Source organism: Chiloscyllium plagiosum, chromosome 13, assembly GCF_004010195.1.
Source record: "Chiloscyllium plagiosum isolate BGI_BamShark_2017 chromosome 13, ASM401019v2, whole genome shotgun sequence".
Classification (NCBI taxonomy): Eukaryota; Metazoa; Chordata; class Chondrichthyes; order Orectolobiformes; family Hemiscylliidae; genus Chiloscyllium; species Chiloscyllium plagiosum.
The window spans coordinates 61292167-61319162 of NC_057722.1; the positions used below are offsets into that span (position 1 = coordinate 61292167).

Sequence of the window (26996 nt, forward strand, 5' to 3'; positions counted from 1 at the left end):
CCTCGGCGTGCCCATTTGCCACTGGACGGTGGGGATCCCCAGTGGAGGGCTCTCTACGCGGGATTCCCCTTTCTCTCGGGGATCTGCACGCAGCGGTCCCCTGCAACTTCAGATTGCGGTGGTTCATGGACTCCCAGTCCAACTGCTTGTTCTGTGGTGCTGTAGAGTCTGTGGACCATGTGTATATTGGGTGTGGGCGTTTGCACTCCCTTTTTGATTTTCTCAAAAACCTTCTCCTCTGCTTTTGGTTGCACTTCAGTCCCACGCTTCTGACCTGCTGGCACCCGGTATGGAGGAGGGATGGCAGGTCTGAAGACCTCCTCGTGGGTCTGCTCCTGGGCTTGGCCATAAGCAGGCCATAAGCAGGTCCAAGCCATAAGCAGGTCCAGGCAGCGGGCCGTGGAGGATGTCGTTAGGGCCGACTGCCTGTCCTCTTCCGCGGTTACATTAGAGCCCGGGTGTCTCTGGAGAAGGAGCACACGGTGTCCACCAACACCCTGGAGTTGTTCAGGGAGAGGTGGGTGCCGCAGGGAGTGGAGTGCATTATTTCCCCCTCCAACTCTATCTTGATTTAGTCCTTGCCCTCCCCTTCACTGTTCGATCACGCAGCACTGCCCTTTGATGTGAAGGGCACTGCTTGTCACTGGCCACTCAGGTGTTTCCTTTCCTCCTGGTGGTGGAAATTTGAATAAAGATTCATGCACCTTGTGTCTTTCACTGTGTCCCACACCTGCACACACACAATATGGGTGCTGGGGAAAAGAAATAAGTACTACCGCAGTTAGGCGGTAGTGTGGGGGTAAATAAAAAAAGGAGTAAAAAAAAATAAACAGGAGGGTCAAACATTCTATAAAGAAAAGAAAAAGAAAAAAAAAGAAAATGAAAAAAAATATACCATCTCTAATGCCCGGTCTCCAACCTCCCTAACCCCATAAAGCTCTCTACTCCTCCAACCTTCAGAGACCTCTGCTCTCTTCCAAATCTTGCTCTAGCACATTTCAAATTGTCAATGTTCCACAACTGGGCCCCAAGCTCTAGAATCCCCTCCTTAACCCTTTCAATCCCTCTGTCCCTCTCTCCTTATTTAAGAGGCTCCTTAATACCTGTACCTTTGACATGGCTGTTTCATACCTGGTCCGTACAGCTTCTAAGTGTCAAAGTTTGTTTGATAACTGCAAGTGTGGAGCACTGAAAGATATTTGTCTTTGTTATATAAATACAAACTACTATTGCTCGATTGATATCTTGCAGTTGGTGGATCCACTCCTATTCATATAGACCTGAGGAGAGGGAAAGGATGGGTGACATCAACCACATTCCAGGCATCCATTTCCAGAGGAGTTACCATCCTGGTTCATGGATCCCTGTATGTTCAGAACATCCCTTAGCACTCGAGGAAGAAAAATTAGCAGAGATCTTGTGATCTCTTCCTTCAATGAGGTAATCCAACACTCCACTGACTGCCTTTTTGTGGGATTGCACTGTGTGACATTTGCCTCCAAAAATGTGTGCACTTCGGATTGAAGGCAGTGGAGTGATGGGAGTGGGACATCATATTTTAAGCACCTTTGCACAATGAGAAACCTGGCTTCAATGCATCCCAGTCCTGTGAGTTTACCAAAAGGGTCGGTTATGTTTATATTCTCTGGCAATGTGGCACATCATAAGGTGCGACAAAAGTGTTGAGCCAAATGGGATAGTTTGAGGTCTACTTTGAGCATAATCTGAAGCACAGAATGGAATCATAGAATCCCTCCAGAGCAGAAAGAGGCCACTCAGCCCAATGAGTCTGCACCGACGCTCAGTAGAGTACTCTATCCTATCCCCACATTTCCCATGGCTAACCCACCTAGCCTATACATCCCTGAACACTATGGTCAATCCATTAAACCTGCACACCTCCAAACTGTGGCAGGAAACCAGAGCACCTGATTGAAACCTGAACAGTCACTGTGAGAACGTGTAACCTCCACACAGGCAGCTGCACAAAGCTGGAATTGGACCCATGTCTCTGGTGCTGTGAGGCAACAATGCTAACCACCTTGCCACTGTGCCTCCCTCCTTGAGTCTGCACACCTACATCAATCCTCAGTGTCCTTTCAAAGCTGTGAGTGATTTATTTTCAGCATTGAGGATTGGACTGATACATGGAAAGGCACTTTCACACTTGACAATGATAGTCTCCAACAAGACAGACATTAATCACCTCTTCTTAACATTCAATGACATTACAGTCATTGAGTCCATCACTCTCCTCTAGACTGGACAGAGTGAATGCAGGGAAGATATTTCCCTTGCTTAGGGAATACGAAACAAAAAGTCACGGTTTCGAGAAAAGGGTAGGCCATTTCGACTGAAATGAAGAAAGAGGGTGGTGAGCCTGTGAAATTCTCTACCAGGGAAGGCTGTGGAGGACAGATCACTGAATATTTTTAAGGAGGAGGTGGATAGATATTCAGAGGTTTAAGGTCTTAAAGAGTATAGGGAGAGAGCGAAAGCGTGGTGTTAAAATAGACGATCAGCCACGGTTGTATTGAATGGTGAAGTAAGTTTGATAGAATGAAAGGCCTACTCCTGCTCCTGTTTTATGTACTTCCATGAAACAATCATCAATTTTCCATATGCAGTTAGAGCTGAATAACATTCAAGTTTGGGCTTATGAGCAACAAATGACATTCACACTACACAAGTGTCAGACAATGACCATTCACAACAAGAGAAAAACTAGCCATCGCCCCTTGACATTCATTAGCATTACCTTAACTGACCTTCCCAGTGTCAAGATCCTGGGTGCCATTGATCAGAAGTTGAATTGGACTTGTCATATAAATACTGCAGCTACAAGACCAGGTCAGATGTTAGGAATCCTATAGTGAGTAACTCACTTCCTGACTCCCCAAACCCTGTCCACAAGGCACAAATCAGGAGCGTGATAGAATAATCTCACTAGCCAGGATGAGTGCAATTCCAACAACACTCAGACATTGAGACACATTCCAATACAAAACAACTTACTTGGGCAACACAGCCAAAAACATTTACTCCCTTGACCAGTAGCAGTAGCATCTACCATCTACAAGATGCACTGCAGAAATTTATGAAGGATCCTTACACAGCATCTTCCAAACCCAGAACTACTACTATCTTGAAAGAGAAGGATAATAGTTACACGTGACCACCGCAACCTGCAAATTCCCCTCCAAGCCACTCACCATCCTGACTTGGAAATACATCACCATTCCTTCAGTGTTGCTGGGTCAAAATTCTGGAATACCTTCTCTATCAGCAATGTGGATCTACCTGTACCTCCAAAGACTGCAAAGGTTCAAGAAGGTGGCTTACAATCATCTTCTCGAGGACAAGTAGGAATGAGAAATAAATGTCAATAATGTTTACACAGTAAGAATGTATTTAAAAAGGATGTTTCAGTAAAGTAATAAATTCAACAACACACAGACCTGCACTCGAGCATGGACTGATCCAGGTACTTGGTACCTCAACTCATTTGCTGTTGACATTGATTTTGGCACAAGATATGGGTAGGACACAGGCCGATACTTTGCTTTAACAATCTGGAAAAGAAGACAAAAAAAAATGTTTCTTGCGTCAAACTAAATCAAGAAAAGTTCCAAACATGTTCAGTATTATAGACGTGTGAGCAGAGGAGATGAAGGCGGAGTAAGAGAGGGAATTGAAGTGTTCAGCCATGGGGCGGTGAGGTTGGTTGGTGTGGGTGTCCCAAAGAGGTTCACTGAAATGATCTGCAAGGAGGCATCCTGTCTCCCCAATGTAGAGGAGATCTCATCGGTGCAACGGATACAACAGATGACATTAGTGGAGGTACAGCTAAATTTCTGTCAGATGTGGAAGGATCCTTTGGGGCCTTGGACAGAGGTAAGGGGAGTGGTGTGGGTACAGGTTTTGCCCCTCCTGCAGTGGCAGGGGAAGGTGCTGGGAGTGGAGTGTGGGCTAGTGGGAGGGTGTGGACCTGACAGAGGTGTGACCAGTCATTTAATAGGTACGCTATGTCACCTCTGTCTGAGAATTGGGACCTCAACCAAGAGACTTGAGTTCATTATCTGGACAAACATTCCTGTCGCAGCACTGAGGGAACATTGCATTATTAGTGAGTGAGTACTGAGGCAGTGCTGCACTGTCAGAGGGTCAGCACTGAGGGAATTCTGCACTGTCGGAGGATCAGTACTGAGGGAATGCTGCACTGTCGGAGGGTTAGTACTGAGGGAATGCTGCACTCTCAGAGGGTCGGTACTGAGGGAATGCTGCACTGTCGGAGGGTCAGTACTGAGGTAATGCTGCACTGTCAGAGGGTCAGTACTGAGGGAATTTTGCACTGTTGGAGGGTCAGTACTGAAGGAATGCTGCACTGTTAATGGGTCAGTACTGAGGGAATTTTGCACTGCTGGAGCGTCAGTACTGAGGGAATGCTGCACTGTCGGAGGGTCAGTACTGAGGGAATGCTGCACTGTCGGAGGATCAGTACTGAGGCAGTACTGCACTGTCAGAGGGTCAGCACTGAGGGAATTTTGCACAGTCAGAGGGTCAGCATTGAGGGAATTTTGCACTGTCAGAGGGTCAGTACTGAGGGAATTTTGCACTGTCAGAGGGTCATCATTGAGGGAATGCTGCACTGTTAGTGGGTCAGCACTGAGGGAATTTTGCACTGTCAGAGGGTCAGCACTGAGGGAATTTTGCGCTGTTAGAGGGTCAGTACTGAGAGAATGCTGCACTGTTAGTGGATAAGCACTGAGGGAATTTTGCACTGTCAGAGGGTCAGCACTGAGAGAATGCTGCACTGTTGGAGGGTCAGCACTGAGGGAATTTTGCACTGTCGGAGGGTCAGTACTGAGGGAATTTTGCACTGTCGGAGGGTCAGTACTGAGGGAAAGCTGCACTGTTAGAAGGTCAGTACTGAGGGAAAGCTGCACTGTCGGAGGCTAAGCACTGAGGGAATGCTGCACTGTCAGTGGGTCAGCATTGAGGGAATTTTGCACTGTCAGAGGGTCAATACTGAGGGAATGCTGCACTGTCAGAGGGTCAGCACTGAGGGAATTTTGCACTGTCAGAGGGTCAGCACTGAGGGAATGCTGCACTATCGGAGGGTCAGTACTGAGGGAATGCTGCACTGTTAGTGGGTCAGCACTGAGAGAGTTTTGCACTGTCAGAGGGTCAATACTGAGGGAATGCTGCACTGTCAGAGGATCAGTACTGAGGCAGTACTGCACTGTCAGAGGGTCAGCACTGAGGGAATTTTGCACTTCGGAGGGTCAGTACTGAGGCAGTACTGCACTGTCAGAGGGTCAGCACTGAGGGAATTTTGCACTTCGGAGGGTCAGTACTGAGGGAATGCTGCACTGTCAGAGGGTCAGTACTGAGGGAACACCACACTGTCAGCGGGTCAGAACTGAGGGAAAGCTGCACTGTCAGGTCAGTACTGAGGGAAAGCTGCACTGTTGGAGGGTCAGTACTATGGGAATTCTGCATTGTTGGAGAGTCAGTGCTGAGGGAAAGCTGCACTGTCAGAGGGTCAGTACTGAGGGAATGCTGCATTGTCAGAAGGTCAGTACTGAGGGAATTCTGCACTGTCGGAAGGTCAATACTGAGGGAGTGCTGCACTGTTGGTGGGTGAGTGCTGAGGAAGTGCTGCACTGAATATCTTTGTTTGCTCGAGATTGCAGCAGACAATGATGGGCCGAGCTGAAACATTGACTCTCATTGCTCTATGACATAGACACTGCTCCGTGTCAGTTCCTAAGCCAAAGTTAAGCACTGAGTCAAAAGGAAAATACTTCAGATGCTGGAAATCTGAAATCAAAACAGAAAGTGCTGGAAATGATCAGTGGTACAACACCAAGTTGAATTCTGATGAAACCTCATATCTTTAAATGTTAACTCTGTTTTTCCTCCTCAAGTGCTGCCAGACCAACTGAATATTTCCAGCACTTTTGTCAGGCATTGCCATTTGGTCTCCGCATTGCAAGATGAAGCTTGGTAAAGAGGCATTTGGACTCATAGAGAGGTACAGCACCGAGACAGACCTTTCTGTCCAACCCGTCCATCCCAACCTCATCTAGTCCCAGTTGCCAGCACTTGGTCCATATCCCTCTAAACTCTTCCTATTTATATACCCATCCAGGTGCCTTTGAAATGGTGCAATTGTACCAGCGTCCACCACTTCCTCGTTCATTCTGTAGACGCACCACCATCTGTGTGAAAAAGTTGCCCCATGCATCCCTTTTATATCTTTTATCTCTCACCCGAAACCTATGCTCTCTCGTTCTGGACTCCCCCACCCCAGGGAAAAGACCTTGTCTATTTACCCTATCCATGCCCCTCATGATTTTATAAACCTCTATGAGGTCACCCCTCAGCCTTTGACGGTCCAGGGAAAACAGCCCCAGCCTATTCAGCTTCTACTTGTATCTCAAATCCTCCAACCCTGGCAGCATCTTTGTAAATCTTTTCTGAACCCTTTCAAGTTCCTATCAGAACCTTTCTGATAGGAAGGAGACCAAAACTGCACGCAATATTCCAAAAATGGCCTATGCAACGTCCAATATAGCCGCAAAATGAACTCCCAACTCCTGTACTCAATACTCTGACCAATAAAGGAAAGCATACCAAACACCGTCTTCACTATCCTATCTACCTGCAACTCCTCTTTCATGGAGTAATGAACCTGCACTCCAAGGTCTCTTTGTGCAGCAACACTCCCTAGGACCTCACCAATAAGTGTATGTCTTGCTAAGATTTGGTTTCCCAAAATGCAGCACCTCGCATTTCTCTGAATTAAACTCCATCTACTACTCCTCAGCTTACTGCTCTGGATAACCATCCACTATTGGATGAACCAGTCTGACGGATCAACTCGGGGAGAGAGTCACCTTTGTGAAGTTCCAACGTTGGATGAAATGCCGTGCCACACTGCGAGCGGCCTTCCCATGCACCACTGAAGCAATGTCATGCCAAGGCATTCTGGGAGTGTTGTAACGGTCAATGAAATCTGAGGGACAGACAGAGATTTTAGCCAAAGGCTGTGAGATCAGAACCAAACAGAGCAATATTCCTGGATCAGTGGGCAAACACACCAAATAGACAAGAACACAGGGAAATGGAAATCAGAAAAGTCTCCAGCTCAGTCCTGGTGCTGGCTCTGGTGATAGTTTGTGTAATTTGTTTCTGGATATTTAGATGAGTTGTATACCTTGTGGTGGCAAAATCATTGACTGTTTGGAGAATTTGGCTTTCCTTCAGCAACATCTCTCATATCCAACCCAAAATACCAATTATTCATTCCTCAAGTCTTGGAAAGTGGAGGCCTTTCTGCTCCTTAAATCTGTTGCCCTATTCAATAAGATCCTAACGAATCAGCAAATTAATACAATGTTCCTATCTCAGCCCCATCACTCTTAATATCTGTGGCTCACAAAGTATCATGTACAAGATGCACAGCAACATCTCACAAGGTTCCTTTGGCTTGCCGTTAAAACCCAGGACATCTACCAGTGAGAGCAGCATTCCATTCAGAGTCATAGAGATATACAGCACTGAAACAGATCCTTTGGTCCAACCCGTCCATGCCGACCAGATATCCCAAGCCAATCTAGTCCCACCTGCCAGCACCCGGCCCATATCCCTCCAAACCCTTCCAATTTATATACCCATCCAGATGCCTTCTAAATGCTTGCAATTGTACCAGCCTCCACCACTTCCTCTGGTAGCTCATTCCATACACGTACCACCCTCTGAGTGAAAAAGTTGCCCCTTAGTTCTCTTTTATATCTTTCCCCTCTCACCCTAAACCTATGGACTCGAGTTCTGGACTCTCCCACCCCAGGGAAGAGATTTTGGCTATTTATCCTATCCATGCCCCTTATGATTTTATAAATTTCTATAAGGTCACCCCCAGCCTCCAACGCTCCAGGGAAAACAGCCCCAGCCTATTCAATCTCTCCCTAGAGCTCAAATCTTCCAATCCTAGCAACATCCTTATAAATGTTTTCTGAACCCTTTCGAGTTTCACGATATCCTTCCGATAGGATGGAGACCAGAATTGCACGCAATATTCCAAAAGTGGCTTACATGACCCCCCAACTCCTGTACTCAATGCTCTGACCAATAAAGGAAAGCATACCAAATGCCTTCTTCACTATTCTATCTACCTGTGACTCCACTTTCAAGGAACTACGAACCTGCACTCCAAGGTCTCTTTGTTCAGCAACACTCCCTCAGACCCTACCATTAAGTGGATAAGTCCGACTAAGATTTGCTTTCCCAAAATGCAGTACCTTGCATTTATCTAAATTAAACCCCATCTGCCATTTCTCAGCCCATTGGTCCATCTGCTAAAGAATCTGTTGTAATCTGAGGCAACCTTCTTCACTGTCCACTACACCTCCGTCTACTGCTCTGCTCTCATCAATCTTCTTTGTTACTTCTTCAAAAAACTCAATCAAGTTTGTGAGACATAATTTCCCACGCACAAAGCCATGTTGACTATCCCTAATCAATCCTTGCCTTTCCAAATACATGTACATCATGTCCCTCAGGATTTCCTCCAAAAACTTACCCACCACTGACGTCAGGCTCACTGGTCTATAGTTCCCTGGCTTGTCCTTACCACCCTTCTTAAACAGTAGCACCATGTTAGCCAACCTCCAGTCTTCTGGCACCTCACCTGTGACTATTGATGATACAAATACCTCAGCAAGGGGCCCAGTAATCACTTCCCTACCTTCCCACAGAGTTTGAGGGTACACCTGATCAGGGCCTGAAGAATTACCCACTTTTATGTGTTTCAAGACATCCAGCACTTCCTACTGTATAATATAGACATTTTTAAAATGTCACCATCTATTTCCCTGCATTCTATATCTTCCATGTCCTTTCCACAGTAAATTCTGATGCAAAGTATTCATTTAGTATCTCCCCTATCTCCTGCAGCTCTACACAAACACCGCCTTGCTGATCTTTGAGGGGCCCTATTCTCTCCATAGTTTTTTTTTGTCCTTAATGTATTTGTAAAAACCCTTTGGATTCTCCTTAACTCTATTTGCCAAAGCTACCTCATGTCCCCTTTTTGCCCTCCTGATTTCCCTCTTAAGTATACTTGTGCTGCCTTTATACTCTTCTAAGGAATCATTCGATCTATCTTGTCTATACCTGACATATGATTCTTCTTTTTCTTAACCAAACCCTCAATTTCTTTAGTCATCCAGCATTCCCTATACCTACTAGCCTTTCATTTCACCCTAGCAGGAACATACTGCCTCTGGACTCTCGTTATCTCATTTCTGAAGGCTTCCCATTTTCCAGCCGTCCCATCTTCTCAATTACTTGCTGCATTCTAACTTTTAGTCATTCATATAGGAGAACACCCAGATTCCCCCTGTATCTCAGAATTCTGCAGTCTCTCTCCATTTAAACATTTCAGAACACATATCCACCATGGTGGAATGTTACAAAAATGGATGATGCACATGAGACAGTAGACACCTGGGGAGAGGCTAGAGGAGTAGATGTAAGAGAAGGAGAGAGAGAGAGAGAGAGAGGGGGACGAGGTCATGAAGGGATTTGCAAAGATGAGAATTCTAAAATCAAGTTGCATCAGACTAGGAGCTAATGCAGGTCAGGGAGCCTCACAGGGCAATAGATGAAAGGGACACGGAATAAAGGGATGACCATGATCATATTAAATGGTGAAGCAGACTGAAAGGGCCGAATGGCCTACTCCTTTTGTATTTCCTTTGTGTCTGTGACTTGATGCATGTTAGCACTTGGGGCCCACATGCCATGATTAAGGACATCAAGGATATCTGTTGTGGCTTAACTCACCGTCAAATGGTTTGTCCAGCTGGACCCAGTCCTTGTAGACAAAGTTGCAATAGTCCTTCCCATGCCAGAACCTCGTCTGTCCGACCAATTCATCGATATTTGCGTGTGGACCACATTCTGAATTCCTGTCTGCCTCAGAATTTACAATCAAGACACAAATAAAATATTCAGTGTGTATACAAATGGATTTCCCAGAACCACTGCATTTCTTTTAAGTTTAGGCGGAACAGCAAATGTTTATCATCTGCCAGTGACCCACCCAATTTCCTCTATGTTTCTGTCAATGCTTTTGACTACCGGTTCTGGAACTATCAGAAATGGTCAAAAAGTAGCTGTTGGACTGCCTAAAACAAACCAAATCATTGAGCAAAGAATCTGTGAGACCATGACAGGTTAGGTATGTGATACGGCAGGAGTATGGTGGGGACATGGGGAGTGGGGGGGAGAAGGTGGGCGGGGCAAGGAAGGTTGGAGGATCCCAACTTTCATCAACATACCCAGAGTGAAGCTGCTGATGCAGATTGGGCCTGGACAGTAACTTATTGACTCAAATGCTTCTTAAATTGCAGCATGTCCTGCATTTATCTGTCCAGGCTGGTACTTGGTCGTGCAGGTTTAAAGCCAACACTGACTGGGTCAGATGAGGCCTGTGCTAACTCAGGCATAAGCTGAGGCCTGCACTAACTCAGACATGAGCTGAGGCCTGCGCTTACTCAGACATGAACTGAGGCCTGCACTGACCCAGAAATGAACTGTGGCCTGTGCTAACTTAGACATGAGCTGAAGCCTGCGCCAACTCAGACATGAGCTGAGGCCTGCACTGACCCACACATGAGCTGGGGCCTGCACTGACCCACACATGAGCTGGGGCCTGCACTGCACTCAAGCACGAGTTGAGTCAGCTAGACTGCAGTTACAGAGTGAGGCCTGTCTCAGGCAGCAGGTGAGGCCTGTCTTTGCACAGCCAAATATTAAGTCTGACTCAGATGGATATGAGATCCATTTTTAAATAAGCAGAAACATTGCTTATATGTTTTAACCAGAAATTCTGTGTATAAATGAGATTGGAGTGCAGGCTCCAATAGGTTATGTCAGCATAAGTATGAAAGAAACCAACAGAATAAAGAAACCCACAAGCAACCTTGTCTCAGCAAAGATACACGAACCATCCAACAGGAGGCTGAAACAGCAGCGAGAATACACCCTGTCAATTGGTTCAACTCCACTACAAACCTGTGTGGGTTAATTGAATCTTTGGCAAGTGCTGCAGTCATCTGGGTTCAACTTATATGCATTAGTATTTAAATTCCATTTGTGCTGAGCAGAAATGCAAAAAGCAGCAGGATAAAGCTTGACATGTCAGAGAGGGAAGGGAGAGAGGCATGCAGGAACTGAAAGCATGGAGCTGGTGGTCTAGCTGGGAAATACAAAGGCGGCCCAGCGTTGTGAGTGAGAGGGTGCAGCCAGACTTGCCAGCATTTTAACGCTGTTAAAACTTAACTAATACATTTTTAATTCTGACTTCTTCAGTTTGTGAACTAACATGAAGATTGCACAGGTTCTTCCCTGCGATAAAAGAATAATACATCAGGACAAAGTTGGAATAATCACACAACATAACTCCTTTTGTGTTGACCATCTATAAGCCCAAAAGAAGAAAAGTGAACAAGGAGGAATAAAGCAGACACTAATCAAAATTGGATCCTAGTACTAGAGACACTGCAATTTTAAAATCTCTATGTGCCACCTATCTCCTGTGGACCCAAATCAAAATCAATCCACCAGAGATGACACTACCATGAGTTATGGACGTCTGAATGCCTATGACATCCTCCCTGTCATTCTCTTCCATTAACGCCATCCACTTTGCCTACTTCTCTCCTAATGTCTTTTCATGTGATATAGTCTCAAACCTTGTTAAGATAATCGCTACTGTAAAACACTTTATGGTGTTTTACTGTTAAATATGTTACATAAAGGACTCAAACATTCCCGGGATAGCGACAGCACAGGGTTAGGTACACAGTAAAGATCCCTCTACTCTGTCCCCATCAAACATTTCCAGACAGGTTCAGCATGGGACTAGATACAGAGTGAAACTCCCTCTATATAGTCCCCATCAAACTTTCCCAGGACAGTCAGAGAGCAGGTTGAAACAGGGTAAAGTCTTAACTTCATGTTCTGTCATCATTATGAGATTTAAAAATTCAGTTTGTGGCAATTTACTGTGCTATTGTTTGAACGGTTAGAGCCTGGTTTTCAGGCCCCTCTTTGTGATGTGAAAGAATCAGCTGTGTCTTCCAGAATCTGTTATAAAGCAATGTCAGAATCCCATGCTCACACTGAAGGGCCTGTATATCTGCCCTCTTCTCCCATTGACTGGTATTATGTGTTTCATTCTAAAAGCTGACATTTCAGCTGGGACTGAGTTGCATTGTGACAAGGTTACTTTGTGCTGAAACACAAAGCCTGCTGTGTGTTTGGAGCCAAAACTCCAGCCTAGATAGAGCTTTTCTTCCAAGAACAACTTAATTAATTGATCCACAACCTCACAAAGCTGTTTCTGTTCAGGGTAAAGGAGATCTCACTATTGAAAGACCCTCCATTCCACTAATTAACTTCATGCAAAGTTTTAAGCAAAGTTTGCTGATGGGGCACCAAGTTTATTTCAGGTTAAACCTAACTGATAACATCCAGAGCAAGTTGAATTTATATAGCACCCTTAGCATGACAAAATATCCCAAGATGCTTCACTGCAACAACTGCCAAGTTTAATTTGATATCAACCTGCTTAAAGGAGGTATCTTAAATGAAAACAAAGAAACTCAGCTGATCTGGTAAGTTCTGTGAAGGGAGAAACAGAGTTAATGTTTCAGAGTTAATTTTTCTGAAGGAGAGTCATAGTGGACTTGAAACATTAACTGTGTTACTCTCTCTATAGATGCTGCCAGACCTGTTGAGTTTTTCTGATGTTATCCATGTTTATTTCCTTTGTCTGCAGCATTTTACATTTGTTTTAAGATGCTTTGGAATGTGCAGAGGTCAGCAAAAGACAAAGATTTTAAGAAGTTTCTAAGTCCCATTGCAGACAGCTAATGGCACAGCCTGAAATGGGACAAGCAGATGGAACAATGGCTCTGAGCAGGGAAACAATTAATCTGATGAGAACTGTCAGACAATGCTCAGAGATAGATCGCCAAATGGTGGTTTACAGGGGATGCAATGGCCCAGTGGTATTATCACCAGACTTTTAATCCAGAAACTCCAGGGTTTGGGTTCTATCATGGCAGATGGTGGAATTAGAATTAAAAAAAATCTGATATTCAGATTTCAATGATGACTGTGAAACCATTGCCAATTATCAGGAAAAACCCATCTTGTCCACTAATGCCCTTCAGGGAAGGAAATCTGCTATCCTTACGTGGTCTGCCCATCATGTAATTCCAGATTCATAGCAATATGATTGACTCTCAACTGCCCTCTGGGCAATAAATACCGGCCTGGTCTGGCTGTGATGTCCACATCCCAAGAATGAATTGCAAAAAAAAGGTGTGAATCGCATTACTAAACCCTAAACTGAGGCAGATCTGATCTGTCAGGAAGCTGCGAAGTTGTGAAAAGATAAAAACCCTGGGCAAGTTCATAAATGAGTCGGTTGTGCATTGTGAAATGCCCTAAGCTGCGCAGGTTTGGTTTTCATGAGAATTCAGGCAAGTCTGGCCTCTGGCAGATGCATGAGAAGACAGGCCAAGAAAGTTTGGCCTGCAATGAGAATGCAAATAAACTCGCCATGATGATCCAAAATAAACACAAATGGTGTCATTACCAACAGTTTGGGGAAAGAAATACAGCAATATAAACAGATGTTGAGATAAGATTTGCATGACATTGACATCTCTTTTGCTTTCTCTTACTAAATCATTTCTCGGCCCTGAAGTATTAATTCTCACTTAGACCTGTTACCGTAGTGACTAGAGGTTGTGGGATACCTCAACCACGTCACAGGGCCTGAGACCTTTGGTTACTCCATCCACTGAAATTGCCCAACTTTCAAGAGTTCCCAGATTATTCCATTTTACCTTGAACCGAGAGTTGTTTCAGCATTGGGAATAATGAGCGAACAAGGGGATTAATCCTCTGAGGAGAGGGTGAACTGGCCTCTATCCTGTATCTGTCAGGGTACAGACTGTGAGAGTTGATCTGATACACAAACAATCCTGAAGGGATTGAGCAGAGAGGACACCAGGAGGATGGCTCATGTTGTGGGAAAGACTAAACTGGGGACACAGTTTAAAAAGAAGGGGTCTTCTTTTTAAGACAGAGATGAGGAGAAATCTTTTCTCTTGGAACGTCATGTGGAATTCTCATCTCCAGAATGTAATGGGGGCTGGGCCATTGCATTTATTTAAAATCATGTTAAATAGATTTTTATAGGCAAGGGGATCAGTGGTTAGGGTGGGAGGCAGACAGGAAAATGGAGATGAATCAAACCCAGATCAGTCATGATTGAATAGGTCTGAAGGACCAAATGGTCTACTCCTGCTCCTCAGTCATATGTTCCTATGACACTCCAACCAGGGGTTCGATCCCAAACAATTCCTCACCAGGTGACCATATCAGGTACTCACCAATGAGGTGCACTCGTTGACAGGTTGGATCCTTTCTCAATTCCCTCAGATCTAGTTTTCGAACCCTCCCATGTCATGGCTGTAAGTTGCCTCTTGGCAAAATTATTCAAAAACATAAGGTTAGATTATCAAATATACTTGGGGGTCCTCCAGCTCCATCTCAGAGGCTAGTGAATCCTTGGGCTGTAGAGGCTTACTCTTTGAGTATGTTTAAAGAAGAGACTGATAAATATCGAATTGCCAATAGCACACATGGTTATAGGATAGGGTGTGTAAAAGGCGTTGAAACATTTGATCAGTCATAATTATACTGAATGATGGGGCATCTTGATGGGTAGATTGGCTTTCTCTTGCTCCTATGTTCCCCAGTATCGCCTGCCTCAGCCCTTCCACTGCCTCTGATTTTTTACATTGTTTTTGTCTAGAATCCAGTGGTGAATGAACAAAATTTGCCTCCAATTAATCACTGGAAAGTCAAAAGCGAGTGCTGCAATACAGCAGTTGTTTCCCAGCAAAGGGCCCGAAGTTCCATTCACATTGTCAACCTCGAACCTGCCACACACTCATGTTGATGGAACAGTTGTCACTTACTGGACATGATCCAACCTCCGACAGGACCCAACACCCCCAGGCATAATCTCACCCCTTGATCATATTCCTCTAATCTTGCAGCTACCTAGAGCCTGAACTCTTAAACTTACTCTTCAAACATAGAGTCATAGAGATATAAAGCACAGAAACATACTCTTTGGTCCAAATCGTCCATGCCGACCAGATATCCTATATAAATCTAGTACTATTTGTCAGCACTTGTCCCATATCCCTCTAAATCCTACCTTTTCAATAACCATCCAGATGCCTTTTAAATGTTGTAATTGTACCAGCCTCCACCACTTCCTCTAGCACCTCATTCCATACACACATGCATGAAAATGCTGCTCCTTAGGTCCCTTTTATATCTTCCCCTCTCACCTTAAACCTATGACCTCTAGTTTTGGACTCCTCTACCCAGGGAAATGACCTTGCATAATGACCCTATCCATGTCCCTCATGATTTATAAACTTCTATAAGGTCACCCTTCAGCCTCCAATGCTTCAGGGAAAATAGCCCCAGCCTATTCAGTCTCTCCCAATAGTTCAAACCCTCCAACCTTGGCAACATTCTCGTAAATTTTTCTAGTTTCCCAACACCCTCTATAGGATGGAAACCAGAAATGCACACAATACTCCAAAAGTGGCCGAACCAATGTTCTGTACAGCTGCAACATCACTTCCCAACTCTGATACTCAATGCACTGACCAATAAAGACAAGCATACCAAAACGCCTTCTTCACAACCCTTCATTCCTGATGAAGGGCATTTGCCCGAAACGTCGATTTTTCTGCTCCTCGGATGCTGCCTGACCTGCTGTGCTTTTCCAGCACCACATTAATCTAGACTCTGATTTCCATTATCTGCAGTCCTCACTTTTGCCTTCTTCACTACCCTGTCTACCTACATCTTCTCCCTCAGCTCCAATCTTGAAGAGCTTGCTTCTAACCTTCCACTGTGATGGAAATTTTGCACACCAATTTGTTTGGCATGATCCTCCTCGAAAAGCCATACTGACGGTCCCTGATCAAACCTTATCTGTCCAAGTGGAGATTAATTCTCTCCTTCTGAATTTCTCCAGTCGTTCCCCATCATTGATGGGAGACTCACTGAGCTATAATCTGATCCATAAATGCCCCTGGTTTATCCCTATCATATTTCTTGAAAAATGGAACCATATTCGCTGGTCTCCAATCGTCTGGCACCTCTCCTGTCACCAGAGAGAAATTAAAAATTTGGGTCAGAGCCCCTGTAATATCTTCTCTGTCTCCTGCAGCAACCTGGGGTACAACTTATCTGGACTTTTTAAAATTCATTCATGGTATGAGGGCATCGCTTAGTGAGCATTCATTGCCCATCCCTAATTGTTCAGAGTCAGTCACATTGCTGTGGGTCTGGAGTCACATGGAGGTGTTGATAGAAGGCTGTTTGTGTGGCTGAAGGCTTGCCCCCAGTCCCTGAAGGTGGCAGGTCAGGTTAATCAGATAATTAAAGGCAAGTGTCCCGTATGCCTTCTTATCAGTCAAGGCATAGATTATAAGAACAAGGAGATTACATTGGAGCTGCAAAGGACTTTGGTTAGCCTACAGCTGAAGTACTGCGTGCACCTTTCATCTCCGCACGATATAGAAAGGATGTGATTGCACTGGAGGGAGCGCAGAGGAGATTCAGCAGGATGTGGCCTGGGGTGGTACATTTCAGCGGTGAAGAGAGGCTGGGTAAGCTCGAGTTGTTTTTTTTTTGGAATGATTTAGTAAGAGACCTACCCTCGTTCTCGTCATTCTCATGTTTCTCGCATACGTATAAAATGCCTTTGGGTTATCCTTGATCCTATCCGCCAAAGATTTTTCATGCCCTCTCTCTATGGTGAAAAGCAGGAGGTTTTGGGGAGTTGAGGATAATGTTTTTCATCCAGAGGTGGGTAAGTGGCTGGGGTGTAGTGCCTGGGATTTGGTTGAGGTGGATAACCTTTAAAAAGTATTTGGATGGGCACTTGAAATGTCCAAGGTTATGGGCCTAGTGCTGAAAAGTGTACATTTTTAAGAGTAGTTTTAGCGCTACAGACCTGATAGGCCAAAGGTCCTCTTCTTCTGGACTGTGTGCTTCTACGATTCTCAATTCAAATCCTTTCTTTCACATACCACATACTCACTTCAAGAAAGGGAAGGAGAGGGGTGCGCGAGCGGGGTGGCCTCGTTCAAGGCAGAAGGCCTTTGTTGAGTCATTGAAGCTTTGGGGACAGGTGACAATTCAGGAATTCTTCCTAGACTTCCTTTGGATTTGTACATTATTGCTACAGACTATTTCCTTTCACTCAGTGGCTGTGATCCAGAATGGTGTCATCTTCACAGAGGCTGAAAGTTGGTGACTGGAGTGAGGACAGTCACTGTGTGAGCTTAATTAATCAATCAATCAATCATCTTGAAACTGACCTGTGTTTCCCGATAATCTGTAGATAGACTTAGGGATTTTTAAATGTTATTTTCAGTCCCGTCACCATGCATGTAATTAGACATCTTAATTTAGTGCCTACTTAAAACATTCACTGGTAAATGCAAAGTACTTAGATCGTATATCAGCTGCAAAGTCTGGAACTGATTTGCAAGCGATAGTTTGCAAATGCTGATGTCATCTCCTATCTCTGAGTCTGTATCTGTCTGTGCTGATAACAGCCAGCTTCCCAGAACCCAACCACATTGGATAATGTTTACTGAAAACCCATTACATTTCTGAAGAAGTAACCTGACAAACCTATGCATTCAATTTAAGGTTCAGGATTTCTGTGGATAAATCAGGCTGACTCTCCAGTACACTGGAGTACTGTACTGCTGCACTTTCAGTAGGTGGTATCATTTGGATAAGGGCTTTTTGCTTTCCAGCATCGGAGAGTTTCCAGGACAATGCTGCTCAGTTGGCAACTCGAGTCCACTTTCATTGCTTAGCCAACACCAAAACCAAATTGAAAATTGCTGGAAAAGCTCAGCAGGTCTGGCAGTATCGTGGAGAGAAATCAGAGTTAACGTTAACTGAAGTTCTGAAGAAGGGTCACTGCACCTGAACCATTAACTCTGATTTATCTCCACAGACGCTGCCAGACCTGCTGAGCTTTTCCAGCAATTTCTGTTTTTGTTTCTGATCTGCAGCTTTCCCAGTTCTTTTGGCTTTTACCAAAGCAATTTCTCTGGGCGTCAATTTGTTCACTGCTTCAGAGTCATTCTACACTGGACTCTTACACAGACAGCAATATGATCACAATCAGATCATCTACTTTCTGTCGTGCTTGATGTAAGGTACGTATTAGCGATGGGACACTGGGGAAAACACTCCGCTCTGTTTTCAATTGGCTCATGGACGATTTGGTTGCGAGGTGAATGGACAGGCAGCCTCACCTGAAAGGCAAGCACCTCCAACTGTGCTAGGCTCCCTCAGCACTGCACTGGCAGGGTCAGCCATGATTCTGTGGGCAGGGTCCCTGTCGCAGGACTTGACTCTGTGACTTTCCCCCTCACAGATAAGGATGCTACCCAGAAAACCATGGCTTTAAGGATTGGACAAGCCTGTGATTTATCACATCACATGTTCAGGTCAAGTGTGTTCATTGCCTCCCACTCTGACAACAGCAACAGACAGAGGCAGAAGCTCCCTACTGCACACCAAAGCTGAAGCACCCAAGCACCTCTGCCCACCGGGGATAAGAGTCACAGTCTCTCCACCGGGAGCAGCAAAGCTCTGCTGGAAGACCAAGGGAAGAAAGGAAAAGCATTGTTGGCAATTTCAACTCACCGTTCTCCGGTCGAGAGGGGCTGGGGCTGCTGGCATGGTGATACAATCTCTTCAAGTTGGGCAACCTATCCCTGATTAAGTTCCACTGGCTGTTGGAAGAGTTAAACCAACCTGCAGAGAGTCATAGGCAGCTGGTCTGCGGCATCGTTCACAGAATTCACTACCTCACCCCATCCTGATGGCCCCCACCCCACACTACAGGCAGTTCTCAAACCCCATCCCACTCAAACCCAGCTGCTGTGAAGGATCAAATTCAACGCCACCCTTTTTATCTCACGAGGAGAGCTTTGGTATGAGTTGAAAGCAGCTGCTGTCCTTAACCAGGCCTTAGCCCTTGACATTGTTTAAAAAGCAATTTCTTTATGATGGAATTAAATACTGGAGTGTTTCCAATGATGTTATGTCTCACAGCTAGTATGTAATATAACCGTATTAGACATGCTCATGAAATCATCACCATATTGTGGCATGTGACCTGATGTTATAAAATCTCAGTCTCCATCTTACTGAGGTCAGTTGCAGCATGACACACTGAGGGAAATGTGGAACAATGTATAACTAAATTGCTTAGTACTAGACCACATATGGTAACAGCTGTGATTGTAATATATGTAGATATCAGAATTGTAAATAAAATTCAATGATTTTTTCATTTCCACATTATCCACACCTAATTCTTACGTTACATAAAGCATCAGGTTCACATTCCCTGCAGAAAAATCATCACTGTATTTACAACAAATCGTGAGGGGGGAGCAGATCAGGTAGGTTATCCACAAGATGTTCAGCTTCAAAGATTTAAAAATCACAGCACTTTCTCGTGATGGTCAGCCAGGGATCAATATCTGAGACAGAGGGTGTGGATTTGAGCACCACTCTGGAGATGTCAGCACAGAACCTAAGCTGACACTCCCAATGCAGTGCTGAGGGAGTGCTGCACTGTCCAAGGTGCTGTTAATCAGATGAGACTAAACCTTAGTCTTCATCTGTTATCTCATGTTCTAGAATTAATGGACACTATTTCAACGAAAGTTAGGGGAGTTCTCTGAACATTGGAACCCAAAATGAAAATGAGGGGTATGAGGTATATAAAACCGAATTTCCATTTGCTGTGATCCATTTTCCTTTAATGACCAAATCAGTTGGTTGATACAGCACACCAATGGTGTTTTGAAAGCTGGCACTGAGTACAGGTGGTTGAATAATCTCCTTGCCATCCTTGACCATCAGCAACAGTGATCACATCTGTCGAGAATTCCCGGTGTAAGAAAATAAAATATAAATGGCAAATCAGATAAACATTCCATTCTGTAAACTCCTGTATCTCTGATCCAAAAGCAAGCATCTTCTATTGAAAGTTGTTTAACATAATCAATATTTTTCAGACTCAGCAGAATTCCACTGCTCGAATTTTCACAAATACCTTTGGAATTTTCACTAGGTACATGGTGACGGGATCAAACCAGAGAACATGTCTTGGGGCTTCAAACATCTTTGTGTTCTATTGTATTGTGAATTGAAGTCTATGTAATACTTTCCTAGTCCTCATTCTGTCCCTACGTTTTCGTCTGATTCACAGAGAGCAAGGCTATCGACCTGTAATGTTAACCCCTGCTTCTCTCTCCAGGTACTACCTGAAGTGATAAATATTTTCAGCCTTCTCTGTCTTTATTTCAGATTCCCAGCATCCACAGAAGTTTGCTTATCCACAAAGAAATGGGATGAATTGGACAGTAATTTCAAATGCTGGTAGAGATGGTGAATGGAATATGCTGTAGGACTCTACACATCTTGCCCTGTACAACCCACTTCACAAGTAGATCCATGGGAGATCAGTGTACTAAAGACCTTTCATAGGTCCAGTCCTTGTGGCTGCTGCTTTTGAACTAACTTGCTGATTCATTTGTGTTTCCCCTTTGCAAAGGGGATTTTGATTGTTCCATATACATCAATGTGGTCAGTTTCACAGCAAGGAGCCTGAATCTGACTGGGACTGTCCAATTTCCCACAACTCCATTGTGTGGAATTCACATTAATGTTTTCTTGCCCACTTGACAATCTGATTGCTTACACTTGTACACCAAACCAAAAGATAGATTTCAGTCTTGTCGAGGACCCATTTTCCTGAATCTACTGCCTAGTGTTCCGCTGTCAAAGGATTCAGACTCAATTTCAGCTCATTTTGGTCTATTCCCTCCCAGGAGGTATTAGCTGTCCTAAGCATAAGGGGGTTTGACTTAGAATAAGCAAGGTGCTACTGAAATGGAGTGATAACAGGATGTAATTTAATCCACTGCAGAATAAGAGGATGTAGTTGTGACATGAATATTGAAAGGCGGAGCAGGTTCAAGGTCCTGATTGTTTGTTTGTCTGCAATTAGAAAGGCACTTAAATCAACTCCTCAGGACCAGAAGCACATAAAACCTGAGGATCTGCTGCTACCTTTTTTGTAGACAATATGTTGATTGTTGGTGAGTTAATTTATATTTTCAGACATCATTGCTCTTGTGTGGGTAATCTATGTTGTTATAAACTTGCCTTTTGCTGATTTGAGCCACCCAAAGTCAAGTTTGTATGTGCAGGGAAATCAGATGGGGGGTAAAACGGTAATTATTTAGTCAATTGTTTATCATAACTTGGAATTAAGACTTGGCTTGCCCTATCGCTGGATAGTGACCCACAGTCTGATTTGACAAAGATTACAGCCAGTCAGAAGATACTTGAGCCAAAGGTCATTGAGTCATGACCTTGACCCTCAGCCTTGGCAAGCAGAGGGCCCTGCATTACCTTCAATGCCCTATATCCCCAAATCTCACACACAGCTACTGGCAAGTTTCACTCCATTTTTCCCTGTCTTGATTTCTGCAGTTCTATCAGAATAAGTCATTGCTGTTCACAAAACACTTGTATTTCTCATCTTGATATCTTTTCATCATGATTTTTTTTGCAGTGACAAGTGTTTCAGAATAGTCTGTGGTATTTGCCCCTATGCCACCAATTGGACCAAATCCTGTTTGCCCCTCACATCAAACGATACCTCGTCATTTTCAAATATGGCTCAGCCCAGGGTTAATACTTGTTAACTAGCAGCTGGTGAATGGGTTAGTTAGCAACAATCATTCTATTTCATTAAGCCTGGGTAGCAGGTGGTGAAGTCAATGTCATGCAGCCTGATACAGTGCATTCCACCAGTTATACATGATGCTCATATGATCTGATTGGAGCCTCCTGCAGCCATTGTCTTCACAGCACTGAGAAGAAGGGCCAGCAGGATTACATGGAGATCAGAATCACCAAGATCCCTTCACGCCTTGTCTGTTCTTTCAATGCTACTGTGTCCAAGTCATGGCATTTGCGAACTGGCAGTACCATGGGTGTGCCATCACTATAGCTGGGCTGCAGTGGATCACGAAGGCATTGCCCACCACCTTCTCAAGACCATTGGAGATTTGAAACAAATGTCAGCTGTATTGGTGATGCTCCCATCCCAAAGTAAGACATAAGTGAAGCCCAACAGCCCCTACCCAGCTATTCAAGCACTTACCATGCTCTGTGCTATCGATGCTACTCACACTGTCGCAGTGCTCCAAGTTCTGTCGTTGCAGTTGTCTGACTAGGTTCAGCATGGGGAAGGATTTTCTAGACTTGCCGATACCCTTCATCCTGGATGAGTCCACCTCATCCTCTCCCTCTGTACTCTTTTCAAGTGTCACCTTCGCTTTGGGTGTCTGGTCTTCCTCGTTCCCAGCGAGAGTACTGAGTGCCTGTGAAGGCAACAAGAGTTTCCCTGAGTTCGCCGTCGTAGTTTTGAAGACCAATATCATTGCAATCAGGAAGGACAACAGGCATTATGGGGCAGATTCATTCCATACACATTTTAGGAAGCACAGAATTGGGGGAGTTCCAGTCCTCCCCCTCCCTCTGCCTCCGGGAATAATGGCAGCCATATCTCAAATAGCTTCCTCCAGTCTGTGTTCTTTAAATATGTGAACTTACAAACCAATTTCAATGCCACACACGTACACTTTCACAGCGTGCATATTAGTGCACACACAAACACATAACACATGTGCATTTGCTCATATGTTTTATACACACACACTCACATACATGCTTGTATTCATATGCGTGTGCATGTACACATATTGTACACACACTCACTCATATAGACACAACCAGTTACAGAAGGGGTAAAATAGATTATAATTGTTCAACTCCCATTATCCTCATCATCATTTTGTGGACTAAACTGGTTTGGAAAAAGAAAAAAACTCTGACTAAACTTGGCAGCAGAGGTTACCTGACCAGTTTCAGCCCAGCTCATAAAAATCAAATCTGAGCTAAAATTAACATTGTTATGAAAAGGTATTGAAACTTCACGTTTGATTCCCAACTTTTGAGAAGCTTCAGATATTGTGATGAAAGTCACTTGCAGATGATCCAGCATGTGAAAACAATGCATCCAGTCTGGGAACACACAAGTGAACAATATTTCAAACAGCGGCTTTTAGACATAGCAAGGTAGAATAGATCAGTATCAGTCACACTGAAAGTCTCTCTCCACCCTCTCACTGTTTCTCTTGGCCTCTCAAACACAATGCCCAGTGATAAAATATTTGAAGAGATGTCCATTCACCAAGAACTCAAAAATATTTGAAAATGTTGTCACTGCTGAGGATACAAGTTATCAACTGAATGATCAGGGACTCAGGTTAAATCTAAGACCTCATGGACATTAAGGGCTTATTTTTAAGCTGCTAATTCTTGATTTTCCTTTTTGTATCAGACATTCTCCCTATCACAACCTTTATACCAGTATGTTTGCGTGGGTTTGATGTTGTGTTTCATTCATTTGAATGGTTTTCGCAAGTAATTTAATTCACTCAAGAAAACTTTATAAATGTCTCATTTTGAACTGGCAAGCTATATTTTAATCAAAATGTAATACAGCTGCAAGCAAAATGTATTTAAAATCTTTGCTGTGTCCTATTATGAAAATTAAAAAGAGAGGAGTTGATTTACCCCTCCTCACCCAGTCATAAAAATACACACACACATACAGACAGACACACACGCACACAGAGGAACATACACACAGGAACACACGCTCATGCACATATACACACACGCAAGCACATGTGCATATACATCCACACACACACAGGCACACACATAATCACAAATGAACATTGACATACAAGAACAGTCTCAGGAATTGGTTCTCACGTGCGTACGCACACAAACACACCAGATGGTGCCGTGCCTGCAACAGATGAAGGAAAACATGTCTCTGTTCTTACTGTTTGGTTGTTGGGTGCAATGGATTGAGAGCAGACATTCCGTGAGACACTGCCCACATCAGTCAGCCGATGCTCATCGTCGTCCCACCTCCCGTATGCCAAGTCAATGCCACCAACGAACGCAACCGACTGGTCAATGACAACGATCTTCTCATGGTGTGCCCACAGGTACACAGTGGAGGAGACATGGTCTGGGTGTCTCATCACCTGACAGAGGAAGAGCCCATAGCACAGAGCAGCAGTCAGTCAGTCATTATCTCAATTGGCAAAATGGTCAATATTCACTAAGTCTGGGAAATAATTGGAATGTTTGGAAGAGCTTCACATGCAGAAGCACATTTCCAGGACTTGGCCAAAGCACATTCGGAACGTCATTAATGTGCAGTGCTTCCTGTGGCAGAGGTTGTGGGTTTGGAATGGATTGGAAAGTTACAGAGGCACTGTGTAACAGTCAGACGGTGAGACCTGGACTGACAGGTTATAACCAGCAGGAAAGATTGATCAGGTTGGAGTTCTTTTTACTAGAGAGATGAAGACTGAGGGGTCACATTATAGAAGATCAGGATAGATCAGATAAACATAGGGAAAATGTTTTCATGAGGGAAGTAGACCAGTGCAAGGGGCCATGGACATAAGACAGTCACTGATGAATCCAACTGGAAATTCAGGAGAAATGTCTTTATCCAAAGAGTGGTGGCAACTTGGAATACTGGAACAGGAAACAGTTGAGGCTGAGATACATTTAAGTGTGAATCTAGATAAACGCACAAGGAAAAAACAAATTGAAGGATTTACAGATTGGGTGAGAGAACTTGGGTGAGAAGAGTCTTGTATGGAGAAGGTACAACAATAGGGACCAAACAGACTGAATGGTCTGCTTCATACTAGAAATCATCTGAAATATATTGTGTCTTTCATTTCAGACACCAACATTTATAAGATATACTCTGATCTTGTTTCTCATTACAAGTTAAAGGGAACACACCTTAATGTTGGGATGAAGGCGCATTAGTGTCCGCTTGCTATATTCACTGTTGATGCCTAGTGCAAGCTCCACCTCTTTGTAGAGAATCACAAAAATCTTCACTCCTTGTTGCTGCCGTGATAGGGAGGGAGAACAATCAATTCAAACCAGCCTCACTTCAACTATTGACAATAATCACAGAGTGCACATGGAATCATATATCACGTTTAGGTAAATAATGCCCAGAAGACAGAGGAGAATATCACTGCTCTTCCTTGAAATAGTGACCACGGGATTTTTTACATCCACCTGAGAAGGCAGAGGGAACTTTGGTTTAATGCCTCACCTGAAAAATGGCTCCTATGATATTGCAGCACACCCTCAGTGCTGGTGTCAAGAGTGTGATCCTGGATTGGAGGCTCAAGTCTCTGGTGTGGGGTTTGGGTACGTGACCTCTTGACTAAATGGCTATGACTGACACTCAGGAGAGAAGGTTGTGGCTACAGAACCTATCTGCCACTATGGGCATTATGGACAGTTGGGGAAGGGAGAGGGTAACAGAGAGTAAGCAAGCCACCCTTCCTTGAGCCATTAGCATGACAAAAGGCAATCTAAACCTCAAGCAATGCATGTGGACTTGCTGTATAAGACCCACAGGTACAGACACATCAGAGAAGAACTCACAGCTTTGCGTTTGAGTACGTAGTCCAGCCTCCAATAATTCCCTTCCACCACCGGCCTCTTGAGAAAGATTTCTGGACTCAGCCTGGGATCCCACATGTCAAAGAGCAGAAGAGTGTTTAAAAAAATTATTTTTCAGAACCAGAATTCCATTTCAGGTCTGAAACGATCACTCCTGCAGGACCAACCCAAAGGATGTTGGCAGGGCTTTGGGACATCACTATCACTGGGCAATGTTCACAGCGAAGGACATTTGTTGCCAGACTCAATCCTGCCCTCTGCCAACATCCAGAAGAACAAATACACTTACAGTGCTCTTAACAAATATGGACAAAGACATTTCACTTGGAATGCTTACCACCCAAAATTAGACACCAAGTCACATATGAAGGTAATTAAGAAACTGTTCCGCATTTAGCAGAATCAATGGTGAAAGGCTGTTTCACCCATGTTGGAGAGTCAAGACTAGGGATCAGGGGTCATGTTCAGGGGTCAGCACGTTGGAATTGGAGGAGACGTTTCTTCTCTCAGTGTGTTGTGCAGCTTTGGAATTCTCTATCCCAGAACTGTGGATACTCAATAGTTACATACCTTCAAGACAGGTGTTAGTCAATGTTTCAGAATGAACCAAATCAAAGGATTGAGGATTTGAGGCCACAATCAGACAAACCATGATCTTATTGAGTGGCAGACCATGCTTGAGGGGCTAAATGGCCCATTAATGCTCCGAATTCTTATGCGGTCCGGCGAACAAGTTTGGTCTATGAAGGTTTAAAGCTGCCCTCATTAGCGCATGAGGTACAAAGGAAGGTCTCCTGCTCCTGAACCCGCCATGTTTGCAACCATGTCTAAGCTTTATTTCTCTGTTGCTTTCTAACAATGTGCACCAGTACAAATTGAACTAGTCTTCGGCGCATTGTCAAAACCCAAAGTTAAAAGGGGAAAGATAATTTAATCATCAACATCATGTCTTGATGGATCAATGCAATGCTCTACGTACCACCAATCTGTGATGAATATTTCCTCCTTTGCATCTTCCAAAGCATCTGCCAAATCTTCAAAGTATCCCTTAGCATTTACATACCTATGAATAAAGTGAACACAGATTAAAAAGTATTCATCTGGGAAGCATCTCTTCATCTCTCAGACTTTAAACACAGTAAGATGGGCCGGTGGGACAGTCAGTAGCCTGGAGA

The 26996-nt window shown here is 44.2% G+C and overlaps 1 protein-coding gene across 3 annotated transcripts in view; it reads right to left on the reverse strand.

The window, feature by feature from the left end:
• LOC122556122 (phospholipase D1-like) overlaps nt 1–26996 on the reverse strand; it is a 112571-nt gene that overhangs the window by 21244 nt on the left and 64331 nt on the right. For 2 of the 3 annotated variants that reach the window (XM_043702592.1, XM_043702593.1), the window contains exons 11-19: nt 26801–26884; nt 25804–25885; nt 25141–25251; nt 24156–24362; nt 22400–22619; nt 18856–18966; nt 9853–9981; nt 6903–7021; nt 3459–3572 (exon numbers count right to left, since the gene is read on the reverse strand). In XM_043702592.1, the coding sequence (XP_043558527.1) occupies nt 3459–3572; nt 6903–7021; nt 9853–9981; nt 18856–18966; nt 22400–22619; nt 24156–24362; nt 25141–25251; nt 25804–25885; nt 26801–26884 (1177 nt within the window). The remainder of the gene's footprint in view (nt 1–3458; nt 3573–6902; nt 7022–9852; nt 9982–18855; nt 18967–22399; nt 22620–24155; nt 24363–25140; nt 25252–25803; nt 25886–26800; nt 26885–26996) is intronic. The other variant, XM_043702594.1, reaches the window with a different exon arrangement.